General features: G+C 42.5%; 1 protein-coding gene across 16 annotated transcripts in view; it reads left to right on the plus strand.

Moving 5' to 3' along the window:
* The window catches only part of RAP1GAP2 (RAP1 GTPase activating protein 2), a 265,430-nt gene that overhangs the window by 190,713 nt on the left and 54,094 nt on the right, over positions 1-20,623 (plus strand). The window contains exon 1 of one of the 16 annotated variants that reach the window (XM_073315715.2): positions 15,542-15,747. The exons of 14 other annotated variants lie outside the window; for them this stretch is intronic. In XM_073315715.2, the coding sequence (XP_073171816.1) occupies positions 15,601-15,747 (147 nt within the window). In that variant the 5' untranslated portion in view covers positions 15,542-15,600. Of the gene's footprint in view, positions 1-15,541; positions 15,748-20,623 lie in introns of those variants that run through there. One more of the 16 variants, XM_073315724.1, reaches the window with a different exon arrangement.

The raw sequence follows: 20,623 nt of genomic DNA on the forward strand, positions 1-20,623 counted from the left end.
ATCTTAGTATTTAGACTTCTTGCATTTGTATACAAGCACATATACAATTTGTTAATATTTAGTTGTCTGCCTTCATGTGATGTAATTGAATGGGACTCTCTTTTGTTTGACTGTCTTCAGTTCCTACCAATACTTTACTGTCCAAATCTCGCCTTAGGTTAGGGGTGCAGGCACTAATTTTATTTTAAAACATTGTAGCCATATGAATAATAGGCTTTATGGGATTATTTTATTGTTTATTATTTGTACAGCAGTAATGTCCAGAGATTCCAAACAAGATCAAAATCCTTTTGTGTTAGGTGTGTTAAGTACACATTGCAAGAGATGGTCCCTATATAGGCAAGACAGACAAAGGAAGCATTATTATCCCTTTATTTATCCTTATTTATTATCCCCAGATGGAGAAATGAGTCACAGAGGCTTGTCAAAGGTTATATAGGGAGCCAGGAACTCAATCCAGGTTCCTGAGCCCAAGTCCAATAGAGCTGGCGAACATTTTTAGGCTAAAACTTTTTTCTAATGAGAAATGCAGATTCATTGTCACGGAAACATTTCACAAATGCGTGTCAGTTTTGCCAAATTGTTTATTTAGGGGAAAAAATTGAAATATTTTGTTCTGACATTTTCTAAATGAAATATTTCAGGTTTTTGGTTCAAAATGCCTTTTTTTTTTTTTTTGGGAATGTTACCTAATTTTATTTAGCACCGCCCGAAACCATTTAAAAATGCTTAGACTTGAAATGAAATGTTTCGCTTTGAGTTCAACGAGACGTTTCCTTCGACCCCAAATAATTTTTTTTCAATTTTGTTGAATTGCCAGGGAGCTGAGAAAATCTGCTGTTTGCCCAGCTCTACAGACCAGTGTCTGAGGCACAAGACCATCATTTCTCCTCGATTCATATATAGACCAAGCCTAGTGATGGGCTGACGTGAGGCATAATTTGGCTCTGTATCTTTATGACGGGTTTTATTTACCTACAGACACGTTTCCTTTGGTAACATATTAACTTGTGTGAACCTCTGTCCCATTTGCTGTGCACTTCTTTATAGTTCACACTCCTAATTTTCTGTTTGCCCCCTATGGCTCTCCAGAGGGCTTTGCTAAAGACATGCATACCAAATTAAAGCCGCATTTTATTTAGATTTGGGGGTGTAACCACTGTCAATGCGATACTTCAGAAATAAATGTTTGTACTTTGTACTAGGACATTAATAGGCCCAATAAAATCTTGATGGGACTATAAAAGCTTGTACTGCTTGCCTTGTTTTTTCAGTGCACATTGCCAAGATTCTCATCTGCTGTGTGTCTGAAAAAGATAGCCGTCTTCGCATTACTGAGATACCTGTCTCAGTATTAGCAGGATGTTTACATAGGCTAGTGAGATATTGTGGTTGGGATCCACAACCACAGCTGCACTTAGGAATCCCCTATAGCAGTCAGTACAATGGAGCCTTGTTTTGCCTTCTTTTAAGCAGTTTGGAGTTTTTCCCTGTATGTAAGGACTCCGTTAACTGTCCTGTCTTTTAGAAGGAGGAGAGTACACTCGATGACTTTTGGAATTGCTCCTGTGGCATGCTCCGGTCAACATGGAAGCACATGTCGCCAGCTTTACAACTAAGGGAGAGTGCTGAGCAAATTCACAGGTTACTGTGACAAATATGGTGACATCCTGCAATATCCTTAAGTTTGGACCTCAACAGTTCTTAAACTTGAAAACCAGCGTGGGGAAAAGTATAGACATTGCCCCATATGTTTGAAATAAAGTGAACTGCCCTAAAACAAATGTGAAAGTCTCCAGCCTTTTTCATGAATTTAAATTCTGATCTGCTCTTGTCACAAACCATGGGCCCCAATCTTACTGTTAAAAAACACAGCTACCACTCTGAAATCTTACTGTTGCGATTTAGGCAAAATTCCCCTAGAAATCACCAAGCAGTTTTGTTTAAGGATGTACTGCAGGATCAGACCCACTGGCAAGACTGCAGGGTTCCTGTTTCATTGCTGATTATTTGTTTTTATCTTTGTGTAATTAAGGCAATTAAAAGGCGATTAGCGACTTACTGTGCTTTGCAATGAGATTAAAGGATTCCACAATCTTTTACGTAATGTGTGGTTGTCCTTTAAGAAAGGTGAGTCAGAATGTGATGAAAATCTCAAACTCATCTACTCCTAAGTGAAAGTGACGATTCCAGCGTCTGGTCTAAATTATGCATTGTAATCAAGGTCACTGGATTGTGGAAGCAACATACCATGTGAGTGCATTCAATTTGTTAGCAAGCTGCAGGTGGTGGTCTGATTTGATTTTTTTGCTGGCATGCCAGGAAGCTTCAGAAATGCCAAATGTTCATAAAAACAAAAGGGATGTTGTCTTCAAATCTAAATTGAAAGAGCATTTTATGGACGACTTTATATGTGTGTGTTATGACCTGCTTTGTGGAGAAGGGTTGCTGCTTTGTTCTCATCACATGTTTCCCTCTGTGGGTTTATAAGCTTTTTTGTGTGTGTTTTGTTTTTACTCAAGTTTGGAGATGAGCCCATAATGGCCTTGTCATAAATATAAAGGGAAGGGTAACCACCTTTCTGTCCACAGAACTATAAAATCCCTCCTGGCCAGAGGCAAAACCCTTTCACCTGTAAAGGGTTAAGAAGCTAAGGTAACCTTGCTGCCACCTGACCCAAAATGACCAATGAGGGGACAAGATCCTTTCAAAGCTGGGGACAGGGGAACAAAGGGTTCTGGCTGTCTGTGTGATGCTTTTGCCGGGAACAGATCAGGAATGTAAGCTTTACAACTCCTGTTAGTTAGTAAGTAATCTAGCTAGAAAATGCGTTAGATTTTCTTTTGTTTAATGGCTGGTAAAATAAGCTGTGCTGGAAGGAATGTATACTCCTATTTTTGTGTCTTTTTGTAACTTAAGGTTTTGCCTAGAGGGATTCTCTATGTTTTGAATCTGTTTACCCTGTAAGGTATTTATCATCCTGATTTTACAGAGGTGATTCTTTTACTTTTTCTTTAATTAAAATTCTTCTTTTAAGAACCTGATTGATTTTTCATTGTTCATAAGATCCAAGGGTTTGGGTCTGTGTTCACCTGTACCAATTGGTGAGGATTATTATCAAGCCTTCCCCAGAAAAGGGGTTGTAGGGCTTGGGGGGATATTTTGGGGGGAAGACATCTCCAAGTGGTCTCTTTCCCTGTTCTTTGTTTAAAACACTTGGTGGTGGCAGCATACTGTTCAAGGACAAGGCAAAGTTTGTACTTTGGGGAAATTTTTAACCTAAGCTGGTAAGAATAAGCTTAGGGGGTCTTTCATGCAGGTCCCCACATCTGTACCCTAGAGTTCAGAGTGGGGAAGGAACCTTGACAGGCCTAGAGGAATGTTTTAGGAATTTTAAATTCCATCACTCAAATGAAGGGCCAGGAAGGATAGTCTTGTTAAAATACTGGACAGGGAAAGATATCTGAGTTCAGTCCCTACCTCTGCCTGAGAAGATGTGTGTTCAAGCCTTGGCTCTGCCATGGACTTTATGCGTCACATGGGGTAAATCACTTAGCACCTGATTCTGCCGCACTTACATTGAAGGTGATGGAACTACACACAGAATGAGAACTACTCAGCACGAGAGATCACCTAATACAAAGGTTAAGTTGATATTTTTGAATCTCTAAAAGTTTTAATAGTACCCACCTCTTACAGTTGCTATTCATCAGTGGATTGTAAAGCGCTTTACAAAGTAAGCAAGCATCATTATCCCCATTTTACAGATGGGAAAACTAAGGCACAGAGTGCTGAAGGGACTGCCCAAAGTCACCCAGCAGGCCAGTGGCAGAGCTGGGAATAGAATCAGCTCTCCTGAGTCCCACTCCCGGGATCTATCCACTAGGCAACACCACCTCGCTTTTTCATGGGGCGGTTTGAGATGAAGGTTCACACTGGCCTTTGCTCATAGATACAATGATTGCCCACCTCTAATGCCTCCATTTATATATCTGTGAAGTAAAGACAAGGATACTCATCTACTTCACAGGGAGCGTGTGAGGCTTAATTAGGGTATATAAAGTTTTTTAAAATCCTCTGGTTAAAGCAGCGTTGTTATGGCCCTCTTTAATAGTTTTATTTTATGAAAAAATAAAGACAGAGTCCATGAGAAGTACAGCCAGATCCTCAGTGAGTGTAAAACATCAAAGCTTCCCTGGTGTCAGTGGACCTGCCTTGGTTTACATCCACTGCAGAACTGGCCCGTAATACCTTACATTTACACAGCACCTTTCTTTTCAAGGATCCCACATTGTTGCACAGCCCAGAATTCTGCTCCTGGAGTCTTTGGGCAAGCACATCTCCCACGGCAGTGTCAAACTGTTTCATTATGACACAAACAGGAGACGCTTTGATCTAGAAAAGAAGCAGATAGAAGCATCCTAAGTAGCAGTTGCCCATAATGATTTTAAAAATAAAATAAAACATGTCAGCTATGTCATATTATTCTGAAATAATGTAAAAATAATAACAATAAAATAAGGAAAATATAAATGTAAATCTAAATAAATGTAAAAATAATAAAAATGAGAACATCCATAAAATAAAATGTGAAATAAAATTCCAAAGGTTCGAAAGAAGTTTTGAAAGAAAATTGCAATATTTTCTGAAACAATGACAAAAGTTTTGATTTTTCTTTTCTTTTCGTTGAGAAAGAGGCATGGTCAAAATTGACCAGGTCTTCAGAATTTTCTGATTTTGACAAAAAATTGTATTTTCTGTTTAAAAAAAAAAAAAAGTTTTGGCCAGCTGTGCTGTTGACTTCAGTTTGGGGTGGTGGGTGCTCTGATCTCTGAAAGTTAAACCCTGGGAACTGAATTCAGCAATGCTCTTTGTACCCTGTGTGTAATCATTTTTACAGTGCAATATGGAAGCAGCAAAACCACTTGGCAGACACTGTTTTCCCCTGTTCTCCCAGTCTCTCACTTTCTCTGACTCACTGCTTCCCTGCCTGCCCTTTCACTGAGCAGAGTTTATAGCCTCACTGTCACTAGTGTTCTTTTGTGAGGGGGTGGTGGTGGTAGGGTGTGTGTGTATGGTGGGGAAGAACTGTAATTTCCAGCTGCAGAATGTAGGTCATTCGCCTTCCAGAACTGGCATCCGAGGCAAAAATAACAATTTGTTCTCTTGGAGCCCAGTGTTTGCTCCCTCTACAACCTGCTGAGCACCCTGGACTCCTAGGGAGGAAGAACTACAGATCTAAGAGACGAGGGTGAGTTGCAGACTGGAAATGAGATGTATATTTTTAACAGTGAGAGTAATTAACCATTGGAACAATTTACCAATGCTTGTGGTGGATGCTCCATCACTAACAATTTTTCAGTCAAGATTAGAGGTTTTCCTAAAAGATCTGCTCTAGGAATTGTTTTGGGGAAGTTCTCTGGCCTGTATTACACAGCAGGTCAGACTAGATGATCCCAACAGTGCCTTCTTGCCTTGGAATCTCTGACTTTTCAAGCCCTTGGGTCTCAAATTCTTCCAGCACATGTGGTTGACTAAGCTGTTTTTTGAAAGCCAAGCCTCTGCTTTGCCTAAAGTACCAGTGAAAATATTGAATGGCTTTCTCAACTGCTTGGGCTGGCACAGTATTCCTGTCAAACCACCCACCCACCGACACTTCACGTGAAAAGATTTGTGTGTTTTCATGACCTCCACCTTGTGGGAAAGAGAGCTGGTTAGCCTGAAAGCTTGCAATGTCACTCTGGGGCTGAGTCAGGGCAATTAGCCTGTGCGCACCACATTTGCTGCCAGGATTTCTGTGTTCCTGAAGTATTTATTTAGGTAATAATTAAAGTGGGGGGTGGGGGGGGGAATCAAGTTGTTGTTGCCGGTAACTGGATCCCTAGAGGATAGCTTGAAATGGAAGCACCAAGCAATGAGGTGAATAACAGATTGCTTCTCTGCAGTTAACAGAGTCAGCTCCTGGGTTCACGTAGCGCAAGTGTGAGCAGCCCCACTGCAAAGCCATATTTGAGTTTCTGTTTCCTCACTGGTCCTGGGCTCCACAGGTCCCCTGTGTGTGTCTCTCTGAATTCTGGGGCTCGAGTGAAGACATACCTTCAGAAACTCCTCAGGGCCAGGAACGTTTTGCTTAATTGTAATGTGCCAAGCATTTGCAAAGCATCATAGAAAGAATTAATAATCATTAAACCGTGTTCATGTTCTTTCCTGCTAACTTGCTGAAGCAATATCCCTAACAAAAATCTCTCTCCAGGCAAAATGCTATGGAACATTTGTCTTCAGAGACCACACTCCACTGCTGGCATTATTGGGGGTACACATTCCCCATGAGTGTGAATTACCTAAAAGGTGAGGGAGGAGAGAGATCACAAATTGATTAGTAACTGAGTATTGCTATCTTTGAAGATTGGTATGGTAATGGGAAGAGTGACAAGAGGTTCCTGATTAATGAAGGACTAATTTTTTGTGCACTGGAACAGACATCAGGGTGAAGTTGTTTCATGGTTTAAAGGTCATGCTGTGTGTTCCCCTGTGTGAAATGAAATAAGGGCGAGATTGACATAAACACTATAGTATAGCGTAATGACTAGGGACCACCCTTGTTAGTCACATGATGGGATCATAATCTCAACTTTCATTTAAAAATAAATAGGATTCCTAGCCCTCAGAAAAAGTTTGAAAATATGGCCAAATTGTTTGCCTGAGTCTGCAAACAACCTGAAACATTAGCTCCCATTCATCTTAACTGAAACCTGCTACCAACCTCAGAAAAGGTAGGGTCATGGCACAGGAATGGGACTATAGTGTCGGCTTGCGGCTACAGTCCCTGTTGCCTTAATTCAGCCCTGATTATGATTCTTTGAGGTGTATGGATACCGATGTCTTAGTTAGGTTATTTTGTCATAGGCAGTGTAATGTATCCTGCACATTATAGGCACATGTTCCATTACGATTTGTTCGTATTGCTAGTCTTTCAATAATGAGCGACTGTAGTTTGTGTTTAATAGAGCTAATAGAAAAACAGAATTTCCTTGCCACAGGAAATGTCTATACTTCAACATTTGTTTTCCTCCCAAATTGGGCCAAAATGTCTGAATGTTGAAATTTTTCACAGGATGAAATGTTTAGAAAAACTTCAATTTGGAAAATGTCAAAATGTTTTTATTGATGTTTTCTATTGAAACGAAACATCTCAACAGTTCCCACATAAAAATATTTTGTTTGTTTCGGTTTGTTGACTTAAAATTAAATGGTTTTTTTTTTCCAGACACAAAATTCAGCTGAAATTGATCTTTTCTTGTGGAAAATTTTGATATAGGCAAAACCTGATTTTCTGAATGGAAAAGGTTTTGTTAGAAAATTTTCAACCAGCCTTTCTGGTTAATAATAAAGCGTGACTGGGATATTATCATACCTTTAAGCTGGCTTCGTTTTTACAGGTACCATACTTAGGCATTGTCTGGCAGCATTAGTCTCTGTAATTCATATATACATTATGTAATAAGGCATAAAATAGTCTGTCCCATAATAGTCATAATCATTACAAACAAGAATGGTCATTCTGAAGCAAGGTGGAAGAATATCCATCAAATTCAGCTACACCATAATGGAATCTAATGACAAGCTAACAATCATTAGCAAGTAGGATCTGGGTTCATTTGCACACTGAAAATACATTGTGGCTACTAAGGTGGTTATATTTATTTATTTATTCAAACTTCTTTCCCCCTCCCTACTCGCTTTGATTTAAGTGACGGACGCTAATGTAAGAAGTGACATTGTGGATCCTAAAAATGCTTCCTAAAAAAAATTAGTGGTTTTGAAAGATGATGGGTGGATTGCACTGGAAACTGATGTCATCTGCTTATTCACAGAAAAGAGGCCTTGATTCAGCAAAACACGAAAGCACACACTTAAATAATATGCTGAATAAGGCTGGACCTTAATACATGCTTAAATTTAGGCGTGTGGTTAAGCCTCTTGCTGAATTCGGGCCATAGACTGTATGGTTAGCAGCAGTAGAAACTTTTCTCATGGCACCCAAGCTAATGTAAATCAACCGAGAGCCAGAGGGAACTCCCTAGGTGTGAACGTACTTCAGTCTCTGTAGTTATGTGTTCAAACGTAATGTGGATATACACTAAATTCCATATACATTATGGGGGTGAAGGGTGTCTTTCCTAGGATACCTTAAAAGTTGATGCTCTGTCTGCTGGAATACATTCTAGGAGTCCGTGCAGTCCAAAAACCTGTCTCCAACTGCATCAGAGGAGGAAACTCCACAGTAAATGGTTATGGGACAGAAAGAGAAAGTTACTGACTGATGCATGACCTGAAGTATGAGGGTTTATATTTCTTCGTAAGCTTTATTTTTTAACATTTACTATTAAAACTCTGCATACTTTAGTTATCCATATATATTTCCAATCCTCCCTTTTAATCACTGAGGTACTGTACTTTTCTTTTTTTTTTTTTTTGGTACTGGCAGGGGGTTTTGCCTTGGTGGCATTGGTCAAAATGTGTCAGTTTCCAATAACGTGGTATGTTGTCTGCCTGGGTGAGGCCTTTCACCCCAGAGGTGGCTGCATTTCAGCAATGGGTGAAGTGGTTCCTATATATTTTGGTTCTGACACTTTGAGATGAAAGGTGCTATATAAATGTAAGAAATTGAAGTCTTCAGTATATCATAATTGCGCAGAATTTGTTTCTGATCTTCCGCTGTTCTATGTTGTTGTTAATTCTTATGATTATTATTATTACTTCTATTGTAAATTATAATTATCTTCCTCACTACCAAATGGGGAATACAAACACATTTAACAATGGTCCTTGTCAAATTACATGTTATGGGTATTTGTTTATCAATCTGTTACATACAGGGCATGATTCATGCAGACTAGAATTACACTTACATTGAGTGTTATGCATTCTTGATTGCCAGCAAATGCAGACTGGATTGATTTAATTTGATGCTGAGGAGAAAGAGTGGGGAAATTATGAGCTGTTGCTATTAACACTGTTGGAACTATCTGAAGCTGGAAATACTGGAATGTGAGTATAATTGAACTTTTACAATTGAGGCAACTTGAAGAAAGAGAACAAAGAAGGAAAAGACCTTTACTTAGTAAGTTTCTATTCTTTTGTTATGGAGCATGGATTCTTTGTATTTTAATGAGTTACTTTCCTAACAACCCAGTTCCTCTATCTGTCCGTCCCTATAGCAAAGTGACCAGCCTGCATTTGGGACATCAAAGCCTGTTCTCATAGAAACGACTGGGAAAGGAAAAATTTGGTATTGGAGACAGCTGTTTCTCAGACAGAATTCCCATTGAGGTCAATGCAGCTGCTGTTGGAGTTACTCCAGGCGTATGCAGTGTAAGAAAAAGGAGAGTCAGGCCCCATGTGCCTTCTTCTGGGAGAAGGTTGGAGTTCCCTCACAAACAGCCACTTCATTCAAAAATACTAATAAGAAACCATGCGAAAATTCTCTGGATTTCCATTTGGATATGGAGCTAGTTTCCCCCAGACCGTATGGGTGTGTGTGTGGATTTCACTTTGATGGAGGGAAAGAGGCATTACCATTGCATGACGCTCCTTGGATTTTCAGTAGGGAGAGGAGCTTTAGATTGTAGTCAAGACTTCATAGGACTAATGCTGGGTGCTGGAGAGGCCCATGTGCTGAATTAATATTTCCTTTGGCTGTTCTGGTTATACCCAATATGCCTAGACAAAGCGACCCACTTTGGGGGCTGCACTGGGCCCCAGTGGGCCCCCCTTGTGGATAGGAGGTTACAGTTTCTTTAGGTGGCCCCGACCTTCCCAGTGGACTTTGTGACTTTGTGTATCCTGCCACCTCAGAGAAGCTGTATGGTCTAGTGGTTAGGATGCTGGACCGGGGTTCAGAAAACCCAAGTTCTATTCCGAGCTCTGCCAGTGACCTGCTCTGTGACCCTGATAGTTTGCTTCTCCTTCTCTTTGTCTGTTTAGATTGTAAGCTCTTCTGGGGTGGGACTGTGTCTCACTGTATGTTTGTAAATTGCCTCGCACAATGGGGCCCCACTCTTGGTAGCTACTACTGTTATATCTTTCAGGAGAGATTTTTTCATCAAAAGGAAGCCATGGTCTGTAGATGGGAACAATCTGTTGTAGATTATATTTCCTTATGGCCCACTCCAGCCCCTGTTATGTCAAATAAAAGTTTCCCATTGATTTCAGTAGAAGTTGGTTCAAATCTTTAATGAGTGTGAACTTTCCATGCAATTAGCCTGTTCTGGTGACTGGTGAATTTAGTAAATAAGCAGAGTCCAGTTTTAATGCAGGTTGGCCACTATATATGGCATAACTCCTGTTGATTGAAGCGGACCAAAGAAATGTGTTGTGGACTCTTGCACTGCTGATCTGAACATACTGAATGAATAAACAAGAACACATGGGATGTGGAAATTGCTTTCCAGAACACCAGGTGAAACAAGATGACACTGCTGCTTCAGAAGATACCACTCCTCAATGAGTAATTATTAGTTGCGAGCATATGCAGTAATTTCTGAATCACTCTTTAAATACTCTGTGATCTAGCTGCATATTCATGGCGTTAATTGGTCCCAATCTAATCCAAATTCCCACCGACCATTGTTATAACTGATTATGCAACCATAATTGGCTGGCTTTGTAGGAAGTACCTCTGTTTTGAGGAAGTCCAAAGGCAACTGGCCAGCTGGCTGGCAAAGATGTTGGTTCCTGCTGATGGTACCCAAAGGGACCATCAGAGCTATTAGTTCCTGAATCCATCTCATGTAATTGTAGTTTTCATTATGGTTCAGCAGTATCTTTTTAGCAGTACACTAGAACCTTGTTAATATGCACTATTTATTTATTTATTTATTTATTTATTTAAAATAATAGACACCTATCCAAGGCTCTAGGCAGCCTAACATCATTAATTATACAATTCAATTAAATCTCATCAGCATTACAATCATCAGTTCCACAGGAACGCAGCCGGCCAGCCACCTCCTCCCTTCATCGTGCCCTCAGTCTTTCCAAAAAACAGGTGTCTTTGCAATATACCCGGAAAGTCACCACATTCGAGCTATTTTGGGCCAAGGATGGGAGCAAGTCCCAGAGTCTTGGAGCCCGCACAAAGAACGCCCTGCCAGTTGCCCCCACCCCCCACCATTTTATAATGAAGGGTGTCCAGCTTGGGCGCACACACTGACTGCAGCTATGGGGGTGTCCTTTCTAAAGTGCACTAACGTGTGTTGCACATTAATAGGTCCGTGCAGACCTTGCTGGTGTGCACTAAAGGTTCCCTTGTGCACTCTATGAGCCCCCAAAACCTCTGATTTGTTGACATCTTCCTAGAACTCAAAAATGGCTAAAAAATAAATCCCAAACCATGAAATCAGCGAACTCCGAAAACCAGAAACCGTAATCGTACTTCATAACCAAAACCTTACATGCTGCTTGGAGACCCTTGGACAGCCAGTGCCATGTCCCAGAGCACTGGTGGCATTTGCTTCAGTGAGATGCTCTGCTCAGTAAGTGAGCTACTATGTTCTGCCCCAGCCTCAGTCTGTGAATGGGTTTGAGATGTAGCCCTGTGTACAGCACATTACAACAGTCGAATCTTGAGATGACAGAGGCATGGATAACGGTGGCAAGCTCCGCATCCGGAAGGCAAGGTTGTAATCGTCTAGCCAGATGCAGATGGTAAAAAGCTGACAGGGTCAGCTCTGTAGTGTGGTCTTCAAACAGCAGCTGGGGGTCTTAACGCATCCCCTAAATTGTGAACACTAGTAACAAATGGCAGCTGTCCTCCTGCAATCAAAGGGACTGATGACACGTCCCAATCACGGCAGGATCCGCTGTGAATTTTGCAAAATATTAAGTGAATAAGCTCAGTAAAAAGAAAAGCCAGGATGATACATGGACAAATGCCCTTTGCTCATTTCCTTTGACAGTTATGCTGTAGTTGGGTATTCATTATTTGTGACAGCACTAATGCCCTGAAGTGCATCTTGTAAAAATAATGAAGTCTTAGTAATTTGGCAACTCACGACCGTTTTTGCTATCAAATCTTTGCTGAGAGGTGGGGAAAGATGGCTACTTTTTTGTGCAGATGGGGTAAACTGTGTGGACTAGAGATGACTGGATTAGGGGTGGTTAGAATGTATTTTGCTTCAGTAGTTATTCCTAAATTTCAGAGTAGCAGCCGGGTTAGTCTCGTTTAGATGCCTAGGTGTGACGCTGACAGACCGGCCAACCTGTGTATGACCCGTAACAATTTAACAGGCGGCATTATAATTGTAATGAAGACAATCTACTTGTATGTGAATTTCAAAGAGACGTGCTAGACTAGCAGTCATCAATGCATTCATTTGTAGTCCTAGAAATTAAGGGTAGATGCTATGTGTATTTGTCTGTGTTTACCTATATCTTGTTAGAAGTTTAACAATGTAACCAGATTAGCTTGTAGATGCTAATTCCCTTTCATGTCTTAACTGCCTTAATTATATATGTGACTGTGTCCAGTTAATCTTAAATCAAAGATGTAAGATATTGCAGAAAACTGATAATATTGTCTTCAGCGTAACTATGCATGTTATAATGGAGGACCAACTAATTGCCTTATGTGAATGAGTGTAACTAGTTTACCTGTGTATGCACAGGAACTAGAAAAAAAGGCAATGGTCCACAGGCGACCTGAACTGCCTGGTCTTCCTCGGGGGAAGGCGCTGCTGCAACAGTTTCTGTGAGGAGGCTTGTCAGCTTGCTGGACGAGCTATAAAAGAGAAACCTCAGGCCTGATCCAGGCATCTCTAGGGTGCTTAAACTTTGAACAGGGAAAGTGTAAGCCGTAGGATGGAGATCTTCCAAATAACTATTTGGAATAACCTGGAAAATGCATGGGAAGACTCTTAACAGACTTTACATGAATGCCTTTGGATTCTGACCTGCTGGGTGATTCCAGAGAGACCTTTACAAGCCAGCTACGTTCCCTGTAAGTGGCGTGGCCTCACAGAACCCTATTTAGCGCTGCGCAGGTGCTCAGGGAACCCGCGCAGGTGCTCAGGGAACTCACCCAGGGACCAGCTGGGGAAGGGGCACCCCTCCCCCAACCTAGCCCGGACCCCAACCTGCCACAGCGCCGGATCGTCCCCCTGGCCCTAACTATGCCACGGCCTGGACCTGCTGTAGCAGGGGTGTCCCTACCGCAGCTGGGGTGGTATGGGCCGGACCCAGCCATGGAGACCTGGCCCAAACAACCTGACCTAGACCCAGCCATGGCGACCCAGCCCGAACCCAGCTGCGGCTGGGGAGACCTAGCCCGAACCTGGGCGGGGTGGCCCAGCCTGGGCCTGTCACGGGGGCACCCCTCCCCCAAAGCCAGCCCCGGCCCAGACCTATCACGGTCGGGGTGCCCCTCCATGAATGCAGCCCTGGCCTGGACCTGTGGTAGTCGGGGGAGAGGCACCTATCCTGCGGCCTCAGCGCTTTTCCCCACCAGCCCAGGTGCTGCTGCAGGGAGAGAGAGCTGGGGGGAGACCTCTCTCCCTGCCATAGCCCAGGAGCACTCTCCTGCACCCCAAGCCCCATCCAGAGCCCACACCCCCATCTAGAGCCCTCACACCCCTGCACCCCAACCCTCTGCCCCACCCCTGAGCCCCCTCCCACACTCCAAACCTCTTGGCCCCACCCCCACCACATGAATTTTATGTGCACCGATATGAAGGTGATCATCACCTCCATCTTGCTGCACATCACAAAATTCATTCTGCACACGGGTGGGAAAAATTAGAGGGAACACTGCAAGCCAGCCGTTCTTTCTGTCACTGCTATGATCCTGAACTATGAACACTGGAAATCAGTTGTATGTATATTGATCTTGTAACCATTTGTAACGCTCTTCTTTCTTTTTCCTTTTACTGTGAAATCTTTAGTTTTTAGTTACTACGGGATTGGCATCAGCGTGATCATTGGGTACGATTGAGACTCATATTGACCTGCGGATAAGTGTCCAGTTCTTTGGGATTGGTGAACCTCACATGTGCGGAATCAGGTTTTCAGTAACCCTCACGATATTAGGCTTGGCTGTAATCAGTGTGGTTTTGTTACTGGCTTGGTGAATCTAATTCTAGAGTAAACCCCAGTTTAGGGGATTGTCTGCCCTATTTCTTGCAGTCTGTCCTGAGTGTGGCATTCCCAGTGCGGCCCATTCAGGCACCCGATCACGCCAGGTAATAGGGACACTGTAGACAGATGGATGTGGAAGTACCATAGGATTTCCTGAAAATTTTTCTGAGCGGTGCACCCGTTCACATTCCTTCCAGTTGTGAAAACCAGCTGAAGGCTCTGCCGAGTTTTAAAACTTTTCCTAGCACAATCTGGTTCCCCGCTCATTTGCTATTCAACATACACTGTGTGCTGCCAGCAAAGAAACAGCTGTAGCAGTTAACTCATTCAGAGCAATTATATTTGTCAGATTCTCTATATGCCTTCTAGCTCTGATCTCCTCCTTCACTTCAGTTTCTTTTCCCAGGAATTACAAGGGTGGACAGTTTGTGATTGCTAAGTGCTAAGGATGATGTTCTTTCCTCCCCAGCTAATTAAACCTTTCCAGCATTGGCGCTACTGTCTTAAAGACCTGGCATAGAGTCTGTCCTGTGGATCCACTGAAATGGTGCCCGCATTGTCCCACTACAGCACATGAAGTGGTATTGTCCAAAGTTTAGTGCTGGGAATATGGGGCATGGGGACCCTGGGGCTTCATTCCTGCCTGTCCCACTTTACTCGCAGTATGAGACTGATGATGCTGTCTATCATCACCATGATTACAGATGAGGAGAAAACTCCATGATGATCTTTGCTATGCAGATTTAATTTAAATGGGAAGCACTTAGATACTATGGTGATGGGTGTCATGGTGACCTTTGAGGCAGATCGATAGACTGGCCAAGTTATATCGCTTTGCTGTGCCTTACTTTACCCACCTGTGAAATGTGTCTAACAACATTGCCCTGCAACTCCCAACTGGGAGATGGATACTGTTCTCATATGGAAGTTGCAAAGTAAATGGGAACGTTTTTTATTGTTACTGCTGTATGTTAGCTGTCATGCATGAACTCAGCCACGCCAAGGCCCAGATCCTGCTCTCAGTTACACTGGTGTAAATGCAGAGTTACCGCCATTGAAGTATGCCAGTGAGATCAGAATGTGGCCAACCAGCTCTGCACGTCCCCTGGTTATTCCCCCCTCCTCATAATCCTGGGATTTTCCCCTCCCCCGATCACTTCAATGTGTGGCTCTACTAAAATGCTACTCCGCTCTTTAAGTGTCAAATCTACCTGCAGTTTACAGGTTGCCTTGTAAGTGGGTGCGAGTGTCACATCAAAGAAGGACTTTGAATCCATTCCAAGATGTGAGTTTGAGGCAAAGAATTCTTTCTTTTTAAATCCTATAGCATGCTTCCTGCACAACCTGTTTCGGGCACATTGCCTTCTGAGTTGACCCACCCTTTAACACATAAAACAACAGTCCCATCATGTCTCTGACTTGGAGAAACATTAACAAAGGGAGGGGACGGATTTGAGAGAGTTCTGCATGGATGAACAGGCTGGCATCAACTTCAGGAGCTCCTTATTTGATCACAATAAGGAAGTTCAGCAGCTTTCAGTGTGTAGAGTTTTCCCTGGCTGTTGCAAGGAGAGGAATGTTGAGAAGATGATGGATTTCTTAAGGAACTTTTTGGTAAGTGTTGCACTGAAAAGGGGGAGATGTATGCCCCAGTGCATACCATGTGGGATCATTAGCTGCCGTTTTCCAGCATGTCGCACCCCTTCTGGGTGTCATTTACAAGGAGAGTTTCAAACTGGGCATTTGCTAATTACATTTTTCTTCTTCATTAAATTGTTCAGAATCCATGGTACACGTTGACTAAAACCTTACCTGTTTGTGTAACATGGGAGTTAAATAAATAGTGAGCGGTAGCTGATATGGCTATAAACAGTCCGCAGATCGTCTAATGCAGAGAAAAAAGAATACCTGTGTTTTCCTAATAAAATGTAAAAATTAACTCTTTGCATTCTTTACCTTTTCTGTGGTATTGGAGTTTAACTTGAACAGTGTTTAACAGTGGGAGAGTTTTGATTTACAAGTGAAAGAGAGCGAGCTATGGATTAAAAGATTTTCATTTTGTGCATTTTGCATTTATAAACCCATTACTAGTACAAGTTACTAGACCAGTTTGGCATGTCTGTGCTAATAATGGAGATTAGTTTCCACTGTGGCATTTTACTTTCAGTAGGTTTTGAGAGGGGCATACGGTAACTTCAGTTCTGGAACACCAGTTGCACAAGAATTGGGGAAGTATAGACTTCCTGAGCTGCTAAAGTTGAAGCTACAGCGGACAGCGTTACATGCTGATAAGAATCACAAAAGTACATTTGTTTTAACTATAACATCAAAGATGGGAAGATTTTATTTGTGCTATAATATGATCAGGCTTAAGGATGCAGAGACATCTAAGAGCTACAGGCATACTGTCCACTTGAATTTTTTTTAGATAAATACTTTCTTAAAAAAATGTATACTCTGCTAGAGCACCACTTTAAAGAGTGGGGGTCAGATCTTGCAACATGGCATTGACTGCTTTGTACTACACTGCTGGTGTATTCTGGCCCTAAATCTGTTCTAACTGGCTCAGGTTGGGTCGTGCCACCTCCATTGATACAGAGGTGATGTAGGACCAGACTCTCAAAAGCACCCACCGTAGGAGCCAGACTTTCAGAAGTGCTCAACACCCAACATTCACCAATTGTGGACATTGGACTCTTTGATAACCTGGCTTCAGGGGACTCTTTTGCCACTCTGACAATGCAGCACTGTAAAAATAGGCAAGGCTGGGTTTGCCCCGAAGTTGTTCCATTCCTTGGCTGTGCTAATAGCTTTTTGTTACCTTTGCAGCCTGGAGTAAATTAGAGCAACCCTTGGGCTACTATTATAGTGAAAATTGTCCTATGGCAAATATGTTTTCTCTAAAGGATCGTACAAAATTTGTTTGTTTTCTTTTCCTCTCTCTGGTTTTTCCTTTTTAGACAAAAACCCTTGTATTTTATTGTTGGAAATTTGGATATTTACTGCAAAGTCTGCTGAAAAGCTGCCTTAAGTGCCATTCTCTCCAACATGGTGCTCCTCAGTCTTAGGGGACCTCTTCGAGCCATTAATGAGCAGCGAGCAGAATCATGGCTGCTAATCCCATCGTGCACATTATCCTCCTTTGACCTATAGCATCTTCTCAGTGCCCCTGCCTTCTCTCAGCCGTTAGCCCACACCTCTTGTAACCGGCTTCCTGAGCTCAAGCTGTTTTCTGGCTACTGTCCATTGTGAGCAAACAAAGGCATGAAGAAGACGGTGGGGGAAGAGAGAAGCTGCTTTAGTGACATGCTTCCTCCTCTGTTTGATTCTGGAAAAGCCACATGTTTGCTTAATGGGAGCGTCCCAATATTTTACAAACATGTTTTGGGCAGATGAGTAGCCTGTCTCTATTTTTAGACAAGGGATGGATAGGTCCCTCTGGGGGTGGGTTGGGGGTAACTGACCATTCGATTGAATTACCCTGTTTGATCAAAAGATCTGAAATGACAAATGACTGAAAATTCACAAAGTGATGCATTAATCTAGTTTAGCTTGGCTGGCTTGCTGGAATCTTGCCACTAATGTCTCTAATAGCCTATGTCTGTATTTGCCTGGATTGGGCTGTGGCTGAAGGGGCCTTTATATTTTGTTACGAAGTCTGTCTCATTTAGGCTTTCGGGGCAAATTTCTCAACCAGTGCTCTTGCAGATCAGGCGATTGTCCCTGTGTGCAATCCTCACAGGCAAAAGTGACAGCTGATAGGCAAATGGGGAGGCACTTGCAAATATGAAGGGTGCATTGAGCATGTGGTCCTTGTCCCATGTGGGGCAAATTCACTCGGGCTGCATAGGGTATATCTACACTGCATTGTAAACCATGGACCTGCGCTGGTGGACTCTGTTTCCAAACCCATGCTTGAGTGTTCACACTGCATAGTAAACCTGGGCTTACAACTGCTGGATTCGGTTCTCACAGCCGTGCTAAGGCATCCGTACTGCACACAGCAGATCTTCTGACTCAGGTCTGTGGCTTGAGCTGCGTCCATCCTGCAAAATGACAGGGTTTGGACCGAGTCTCAATAGGACTCGGGCTCTGACTGACCTTCCCCACCGAGCAGGGTCCTAGGACTTGCTGACCCAAGTCAAACTGATTTGTGTGTGACAGAAGTGGAGGGCCAAAGTAACCCAGGGTGGTGCAGATGAAAAGCAGAGGTGAGATTTAGAGGTGAAATCCATCTGCCACCTCGGAGACTTCCACCAGCCAGCGTGTAGTGGTCTCAGCCCCTCTCTGTCCCGTTTTCCCAGCATGATGTACCTTTGGAGCCACTAACTCTATTCTATGAATGGGTTAATACATATCTTAATATATATGAAAAAGGAGCTTCTTTTAAGTGATAAGATAGTTTTAAAAAAAAAAGTGGATAAAACCAAGGAACTATTTTGGTATTGCCCCTTTAGTTTAAAGGTGAAGTGAATCACTGTCATTATTTGTGTCTCTATACTCCAGCAGCACCTGCTGTGTGCTAGGCACTTTCCAAACATATACAAAGACACACTTGCTGCTCGGATCTGGGCACCACAGTGTGTGAAGGGAGGGGGGTTTGCCTCTGGTTTTCCCTTGCGACAGCTGGAGTGATTATCTGGACCATAAAGTCAGAGTGAAAAATGGGTAACTTTAACAAATGGTGACTTCAGTGCCTGGGCAGATGGCTATGCGCACACGCAGCCCCGAAGAAGTAAATGGGCCTCTGGGAAGGCGGAACAGCTTGCCCGCACACTTTCAGTTGTAGGATCGGGGCTGTGAAGCGCTTGATGTTGAGTCCTTTTTGTGAGAGGCCTTGTGGGACTTTGATTAAAAGTCCCTAACTCATTGGTCTCTTTAGATCATTTGCCAAGCAGGCCATTATCCATAAAACCAAGCCAGCTAAACCACCGCAGGGAGCCGCGTTCACAACAGACCTTGCATTGCACAAGGTGTCAGGGTTGTCCTCAGCTGTAGCCAGCGAAATGCAGAATCCTGGACTTGTATCTTGCAAGGTAATGGCTTGTAGGTGTTCTATTTGAAACGGTCTTCATTTGTAGTTTCTAAGTCTGCATACCAATCTTGGTGGTTATTATGGATCTTAATTGGCTTTGTTTCCTTTCATTTACCGTTGTTTAAAGATTACCTCCTACAAGGTAAGGTCTTGTGAGCCCAGTTTGAAAATGTTATGTGCAAATTTCATACACTCAGGTTTATATGCACAAACTGAGTAGCTAGCCAGCTGTTTTTCTGCCTGATTTCTGAGCACAAATGGCCACTTCGCAAACACCAGTGACGTGCCGGCATATTGTCCTTTTCTTTGGCTTACAGTGTGCCAATTTCTGTAAAGTTTCATGTTTTTTCTTAAAGCCCCAGCCTCTGTGTGATCATGTGAGAATCTCAGCTCCGTGTTTTTGTTTGTAAGTCAGTTTCTATCTCCCTTGGTTGTGGAGAAACACTTGAAAATGTGAACCCTAAATGCACAAAACCCAGAAAGCAAATTAAAAGAAACCCAAACATTATTTTTACAATCTCGTGATTTTTAAGCCAATGTCATGATTTTTGAACACTAGGTTGGCAATACTGGTAGTGTTATAAGAAAAAATAGCTTAAGAGCCATCGTAAAACTGAACATAAATTGGGGCAGGTAACTGAGACAACAAATGACTTTATAGTTTAGTTGAACAAGGGGTGATCATCATTTGAAATATTATATTGCACAAATGAAAAGCAAACTCTGAGTCATGCTAAAGTGGCTGCTATTCCAACTGATCGTTATTCACCTGCTAATGGATTGGTCATGTTCACTATATTCACTTTGCCATAAGGGTGGGTAAGTTCTCAACCTTCAGCCTTATTTTGACCCTTGTTCTGGCATTTTCTGTGGGAGCCAAGTACAGTACTTTCAGAGTTTTTATTTCAAGAGTGACCGTAATAGGGTGAAACAAAGTGCAGGAGGAAGCTAAAGGGAAGTGGCCTTCTCGCAATAAACAAGGAAAGAAAGAGTAGGCAGGACGGGGTATTTGATGCTGTGACACTTACACCCCATATTTTTCATAGAGATATTGTTATGATATGAATATGCATATCTATGGCGTAATTATGCAAGATGGTCTTGTGAGATATCATTGGAAAGGTGATGATTTACTGAATATGATTATTCTATTTGTATGCATATATCATTTCTGTATCTAAAGTTAGGAATATGGACTATGTATCAATTACAAAAGCGTTTGCACCTGGGGAACGCCCACCAGACAAAGTTCAGTCAGTCTGGCTAGTTAGTTAATGCACCATTAGCGAGAACAATAAGACTTTGAAGATGCTAATCTGCCACCTTCCTGTGAAGTCTTCCTGAGGATTTATGGCTGCTTTGACACTACAGGGTCATGTGATCATGTCACCTGGTATTAGACTCCATCTTGGGCTGCTAGTATTTTTCCACAAAGGGGGCGGGGATCAAACTGGG

Source organism: Lepidochelys kempii, chromosome 17 (genome assembly GCF_965140285.1).
Source record: "Lepidochelys kempii isolate rLepKem1 chromosome 17, rLepKem1.hap1, whole genome shotgun sequence".
Lineage (NCBI taxonomy): Eukaryota > Metazoa > Chordata > Testudines > Cheloniidae > Lepidochelys > Lepidochelys kempii.